Source organism: Lolium rigidum, chromosome 6 (assembly GCF_022539505.1).
Source record: "Lolium rigidum isolate FL_2022 chromosome 6, APGP_CSIRO_Lrig_0.1, whole genome shotgun sequence".
NCBI lineage: Eukaryota > Viridiplantae > Streptophyta > Magnoliopsida > Poales > Poaceae > Lolium > Lolium rigidum.
The window spans coordinates 297,488,014-297,495,395 of NC_061513.1; the positions used below are offsets into that span (position 1 = coordinate 297,488,014).

Genomic DNA, 7,382 nt, shown 5'->3' on the forward strand with positions numbered 1-7,382 from the left:
AATACATATTTCCATATTTTAAAAAGAATGTTTCAAAAATATTTTTATAACACAAAACCATTAGTACAAAATGGCATCTTATTACAGTCAACATTTTATCATGATGTTTTAAAAATTGTTGATGAGTTTTTGCAACAATGTGAAAGACGCACAAATATGATTTGTAAATAGAGGGTTCTAATCTCAATGCGCAAATCCGAGTCTTTGGTATTTCTCTAGGGAGGAACTCGAAAATCAACTTCATGTCATGCTAATTGTTAGTAGTCAACGCTTAATTTCCTCTTGCTATATTTTTGATAGCACTAATTGGTCTTAGTTTGACCAATTAAAATCATAATTACTCGCAATTAAGTGACATGGTACAGCATACGCGTAACTATCCTGCACCATGGCAGTAAATGTCATTAACTCCTCGCTCAGTATCGTACGCGGCGGCCCTTGTATACAGCTGCGTATGCGAGGTGCGGATATGAAATTTCATCGCGTATTGAGCTGACGCTATACTAGGTACTAATCTCGCGACACCAACTGACGACGCAGATTTTGACCTCGCGCGCTGCCAGGTCCCAATCGGCCGGGTCGCTCCTCTGCCCCGTTGTTTCGACCTCCCTGAGCAGCAGCCGGTAGTCAACCCGCATCGGCGGCCAAAATCGCGATAAAGAACTGCGTTCCAAAGCTGGCTCGATTGTGGGCTTTCAGGCTAGACCGCTGCCTCCCAGCAGGCTGGCCCACTAGACATGGGCTTTGAGCCCAACCAACACGAGAAGCTGTGCTGAAGGTTCCCTACTCCTCACGGAAGCTGGAATCGTCCCTACGAAGCAGGATCAACAGATTTTTGGAAGCGAGAAAACATCCAAACACGCCCTAAATTTTATTGTCATTATATAAAATAAATATTGGCATGAGCTCCACAAGATCGTGGACCAAGGCGCACATGTAAATCTTGTATAGTAGAAGAAGGGAACTGCGAGATGCAAACTCCAACAACCCCACCACCAAGAAATTTAACTGAATCTGTTCCATTCGGACTGTAAAGCCATGATCATGCTCCTACAAGCACCCAAAAGATGGAAGAGCTCTCCTCACGAAGGAGGCGATAGGGGGAAAATGCCGGCCAACAATGGCAAATACAACAACAGCAATCTACCGTCGGTATTCTACCACCCTGTCAGTACATCTCTCAATCTCTAGCAGCAGCCAGAACATACCAAAAAAAACACATACAACAACAGCAGCAACTTACAAAAGAGGTAGTACAAGAACAGAGGCTACACAGGGAACAGGCTAGAAAAAAATGTACTTCACCCCAGCACCAAGAAGAAATTCAACTGAACCAGATCCATTCAGACTGTTGAACCATTATCATGCTCCTCCAAGCTCCCAAAAAAAATTGAAGGGCTCTCCTCAAGCGAGGAGGAAATAGGGGAAAAAATGACAGCCAACAATGGCAATACAACAGCAGCAATCTATCATCGGTGTTCTACCACCCTCTCAATACCTCTCAATCTCTAGCAGCAGTCAGAACCTACCAAAAAAACACATACAACAAGTCAACAACAGCAGCAAATTACAAAAAGGTACACACAGCTTCAGCCTTCAGGATGTTCTTCACCCAGCAAATACGCAGTTAGACAGACCATCTCACTCTCTCCTGGCCATATACGTTGCTCCACAATCCGGCACTCTAGCTCCTCCCTCCTGTGACAAAATTGGCTCGACTGCACTCGCCGACAACTAAAACTACTACAACAGCGATATGTCGGGACAGGATCAAAGCACGACGGCCGCCTTGTCTGCAGTGATGCCCTCGAGGACGGTGGCGACCAGGGGCTCGTAGTGGTCCGCACCAGCGCCACACCACGCTGCAAGCAAAAGATGTGTTAGGGTCTCAGGGAAGAAATATTGTTTACTGACACGGCACGCATATCAGCTATACTACGTATTGACTTGCAGAAGAGAAACCACAGAGAGACAGTGAACAGGCAACACACCTGTTCCCTTCATGAAAAGGAAAATTGGGGTGTCGCAGATTTCTCCTCGAGGACGGTGCGGGAGGAAGAATACACAGTTTTCCTCATCAACCATTGCATCCGCACCATGTGCTTGCACCTGCCAATGCCACAAAATCAGAAACGGCAATCAGATCATATCACAATGTAAAATGCTATATAAACTACCACAGGTGCAGGCACAAAACAGTTGTCAATTCTATAGATCAGATCACAATGTAAAATGGTAGTTAAACTATGACAGAAAATTCAGGCATGAAACAGTGGCCAGTTGGACTGCAAGACAGCACACATATATTATTATTATCACAGAAGCACGTTTATAGTAGACTTTACCACAAAAACTTCTCTCTTGAAGTCGGTGGCAAGGCACTCGATGGCGATGTCATCACCAAACGCAGCCGCGCGGCCATCCCGGTTCTCGTCGACAGTCAGCAGGCCCTCCTCCGTGTACTGCAGGGTGATGATGTCATGCTCGTCCTCCGCGGAACCGGAGATGGACATGTACTTGGCCCAGCTGTCCCCATCATTCACGGCGATGCACCTCTCCTTGTAGATGGTCTCGGCAGCCGTTTCCCTGCAGGGCAGTGAAGAGGATGATGAGCACACACACACACACACACACACACAAAACATTGGTGTTTCTGCGCATCTACGCCTATAAACAGGAAAAAAAATTGAGAAGCAAAAGCCTAAACTTTTTCTTTGTAAGGCAGTGAAGAACATAAAGATAATGAGCACATACAACTTGGAGAATCAGTTGACAACCTCAACTGTACAAAGTGCTTCCAGCCTTAACTGATTGGTACTATAAATCAAATTGAGATTTCCGTAACTGATATCATTTCAGGAAGAATTCAAGACCGTATCATTTCAGGCAGTTTTGATATGATTTCAGGATTTCAAATTGAGGAACAGAAAGGAATCAGTCAAGAAAGTTGAGTCTAAAGAATCGAGATTTCATTCCAGGCAGTTCCCATATTATCATTTCAATAAGCGCAAGGAAGGATCTTTCAAGGATCCGGTGGTAGGCAGGCAGGCATGCATGAATGCACGGGGGCAAGCAGATCCGTTGTTGCAGGCAAGGGTGGTTATTACCTCTGGATCCCGATGTCGACGAGCTCCTTGATAGCTCCGTCCATCCCCTGTCGCTGGTCCTTTCTGGCGAGCAGCTTGACCTCCTGCACCACGTGGACGCCCCACCCGGTCCCCAGATCCGGCGCGTAGAGGTGCCGCACGGCCGCGTCCACCGCGTCCCTGTCTGCGGCCTGGGCCTCCGCGTAGACGCTCTGGAATCTGCGCACGGAGCGGTGGCGTAGCTCGCGTGGCGTGGCCTTGGCACTGGCGGCCGTCCGCGCGGCCGTGAAGAGGCAGTTGCCGTCGGAGTCGACCTCGCCGCCGTGGTCGAGGCGGAGGATGAGGACGGGTTCGGGTGAAAGGGAGGTGGGGGGTTTCCAGGCGACGCCGCGGTCGTGGATTTGGAGCAGGCGGCGGCGCTGCTGGTCGTCGAGGGACCAGACGGCGGACCAGGTGGATGCGGATGGGGATGGGGATGGGGATGGGGATGGGGATGGCCAGGTGAGGAGGTGGGTCGAGGGGGATGGAGATGGTGGCGCGGGGGATGAGGGCGGAGGGAGCGGGTCGGCGGCGGGGGCAACGGCGGTGGAGGAGGCGTCGCAGAGGAGCTTGCCCATGGTTCTTTCTTTGCCGCCGCGTTGGCTAGGCTAGGGTTGGTACTTGGTTGGGTCGCCTGCCTCGTCTCGGTCGCACGCGCGCTGGCTGGCTGCTGGCTGGCTGGCCGCTTGTACCTTTTCTTCTTTCATATAAAAACTGCTTTCCTTTTTTTTTTGTGCGGTGTGGAGTGGTGGAGCTCGAGACGACGCGGCTAGTACAATACAAAGCCGTTGGGTTGGGGGTAGGTAGGTGGCGCCGGCGCAAACTTACCGTTGCTTCCCGCTAGCTGGACTGCGCGTCTGCGCCAGGTCAAGGATAAAATGGGAAACATGCCAATTACAGATTGTAGTTGCCCGGGAGGACTCTTCCCCTCTCTTGTTCGCCGGCCATGCTAGGGCCCATGCGGCCAAGGCCCATGGTGCCCCTCCAGGCCTACCCCTTCCCGAATCATATTCTACCTTCCGAAATACTTCAGATCTTTCCAAAACGTTCCGGAATAAATCTACATCCTTTTGGTGCCTTCCATATATGGGTTCAGATATATGTGGGCATGCCCGGAACAACCTTTCGGTCAATGATCGTTGTCGAGCAGTTGATAACCACAACGATCCCAACATATAACATGAAGGTCTTAGTTGTGTGAACCTTTTGTAGTATTATTCGATGATACGTAACATTGTGTAGGCTGAAACTCTAGGGTATCCTCATTTCTTGGTGACGAGAGATTAACTCATCAATGCCTATGCATTGTAGATTTAAGGTTTCGTAAGAAGTAGAGAGCAAGTAGATCTCGAAGGTTCAGTCGTACAAAGGTGCTCAACTCAAAATTATGGTAACTAGGGTTACAATGATTTTGATCCCTTCTTCTTCCTCGGCTTCCCTTTTATATAGGAGGCGAAGCCGAGACTTTTCCGTGTCATACAAGTTGTAAACTGTCGGGCCGCATTGGGCTTTTCCTATATTGATACAAGTTTTCTATTACATCTCTACTTTCATAACCCGAAAGCCTTCAACCTTATGCCTCCCAAGCTTCGAGTCCATAGACTTCATGCTTCACTGTAGACCCAGGGTACTTATTCGACATGCCTAGCCGGCATACCTATGTCAGTAGCCCCCGAGATTTTGCTTAAATCATAGAGTCGACTAAAATCTCCATCGTACATATGTTTAATAAAAGGGATTTCTATTTTCGTGCCCTCGGGTCCTTAGTTGTACTCAGTTTTCTCCAGCTCCTTAGTTTTTCCTCAATTTTCCCCAAGCCCTAGTCTGAAACCCGCAGAAGGAGCTCCGACGGGAGGATTCCCGTTTAGTTGACCATTCCGTGCTGACGTGTCGGGCCGCGTCGTGTGGGCCGCGTCGCGTGGAGCTGGTAGAAAGGGACCGCGTGGGACAGGACGAGACCGCGTTTGGTTGTACGTGAGCAGGAGCTAGGTTCTGTCTCTCTCGACCCAAATTGGCATCCCTTTTTAAGAGCACTTTTTTCCCTCTCTCTCTCTCTCTGTAACAGTTCTCTCTCTTTTCACCAAATTAGTATCAAGTCTAGAGAAGTTTCTATTTCTGTCTTTCTTCAATGATTGTTGCCTTTTGGCCCTCGTTTTTTGCCCAATATGGTAACAAATCTAGTAACAAATCTAGTAGCAAATCTAGAAGCTAGTATAGGATAAATTCACAGCAGTATAATAAATCACGAAAACTAAGTATAATACATAAACTACATACAGCATCCAAAAGCAGCCGATAACGATGTTAATATTCACGACAAACTAAGCTGAAAATAATACAAGACGCAATGTATGGCCAACATGAAGATTAGGATACCCCAGGATGAATGAATCTGTTCTTCATTCAACATATACTTCTTCGTTGCTCCATTCATGTATCTGAAGGAAATATTCATTGAACTCCTTCCGTCTGCAGTGTGCAGGCAATACATCCTCCAAACGGTATGAGCTTTGTTCATTTCTCGGACCGTAGTTTCCTAATCTATCCACACGTAGTGGCCACTCATCCTAGGCCTTTATATCATCAAAGTACTCTCTGATATAACCCAAATACGCGTAGTAGATGCAGCCAGGTCGAAGTATCGGGTGCACTCTGGTGTCGACGGAGATACACCGGATATAATGGACAAAGAAGGCATGACTAATACGTCTCAAACGTATCTATAATTTCTTATGTTCCATGCTAGTTATATGACAATACTCACATGTTTTATATACACTTTACATCATTTTGATGCATTTTTCGGCACTAACCTATTAACAAGATGCCGAAGCGCCGGTTCCTCGTTTTCGTTGTTTTTGGTTTCGAAATCCTACACGAGAAATATTCTCGGAATTAGACGAAACAAAAGCCCACGGTCTTATTTTCCACAGAGCCTTCCAGAAGTCCGAAGAGGATACGAAGAGGGGCGACGAGGCAGCCACACCCTAGGGCGGCGTGGCCCCACCTCTAGGCGCGCCACCCTATGGGGTGGGCCCCTTGAGCGCCTCCCGACTACGCCTCTTCGCCTATTTATTCTCTCCGTCGCGAAAGCCCTAGTACCGAGAGCCACGATACGAGACAAGTTCCAAAGACGCCGCCGCCGCCAATCCCATCTCGGGGGATTTAGGAGATCGCCTCCGGCACCCTGCCGGAGAGGGGAATCATCACCGGAGGACTCTACATCATCATGCCCGCCTCCGGATTGATGCGTGAGTAGTTCATCCTTGGACTATGGGTCCATAGCGATAGCTAGATGGTTGTCTTCTCCTCTTGTGCTATCATGTTTAGATCTTGTGAGCTGCCTATCATGATCAAGATCGTCTATTTGTAATGCTACATGTTGTGTTTGTTGGGATCCGATGAATATGGAATACTATGTCAAGTTGATTAATTGATCTATCATATATGTGTTGTTTATGATCTTGCATGCTCTCCGTTGCTAGTAGAGGCTACGGCCAAGTTGATACTTGTGACTCCAAGAGGGAGTATTTATGCTCGATAGTGGGTTCATGCCTCCATTGAATCTGGGACAGTGATAGAAAGTTCTAAGGTTGTGGATGTGATGTTGCCACTAGGGATAAAACATCAATGCTTTGTCTAAGGATATTTGTGTTGATTACATTACGCACCATACTTAATGCAATTGTCTGTTGTTTGCAACTTAATAGTAGAAGGGGTGCGGATGCTAACCCGAAGGTGGACTTTTTAGGCATAGATGCATGCTCGATAGCGGTCTATGTTATTTGTCGTAATGCTCTAAGTAAATCTCATAGTAGTCATCATGATATGTATGTGCATTGTTATGCCCTCTCTATTTGTCAATTGCCCAACTATAATTTGTTCACCCAACATGCTATTTATCTTATTGGAGAGACACCACTAGTGAACTGTGGACCCCGGTCCATTCTTTTACATCTGAAATACAATCTACTGCAAACTCTGTTCTCTGTTGTTCTTCACAAACAAACATCATTCTCCACACCATACGTTTAATTCTTTGTTTACAGCAAGCCGGTGAGATTGACAACCTCACTGTTAAGTTGGGGCAAAGTATTTTGGTTGTGTTGTGCAGGTTCCACGTTGGCGCCGGAATCCCTGGTGTTGCGCCGCACTACACTCCTCCACCAACAACCTTCATGTGGCCTTCATCTCCTACTGGTTCGATAACCTTGGTTTCTTACTGAGAGAAAACTTGTTGTTGTACGCATCACACCT

General features: G+C 47.4%; 1 protein-coding gene across 1 annotated transcript; it reads right to left on the reverse strand.

Moving 5' to 3' along the window:
* Positions 1-1,323: 1,323 nt before the first annotated feature.
* On the reverse strand, positions 1,324-3,541 carry LOC124661585 (the record flags this gene model as incomplete). The annotated part of the gene is given in 4 exon segments (XM_047199460.1): positions 1,324-1,862; positions 1,992-2,109; positions 2,346-2,586; positions 3,108-3,541. Coding segments are annotated over 4 exon segments (885 nt in total), but the record flags the coding sequence as incomplete, so codon positions are not given.
* Between the last annotated feature and the right edge of the window lie 3,841 nt (positions 3,542-7,382).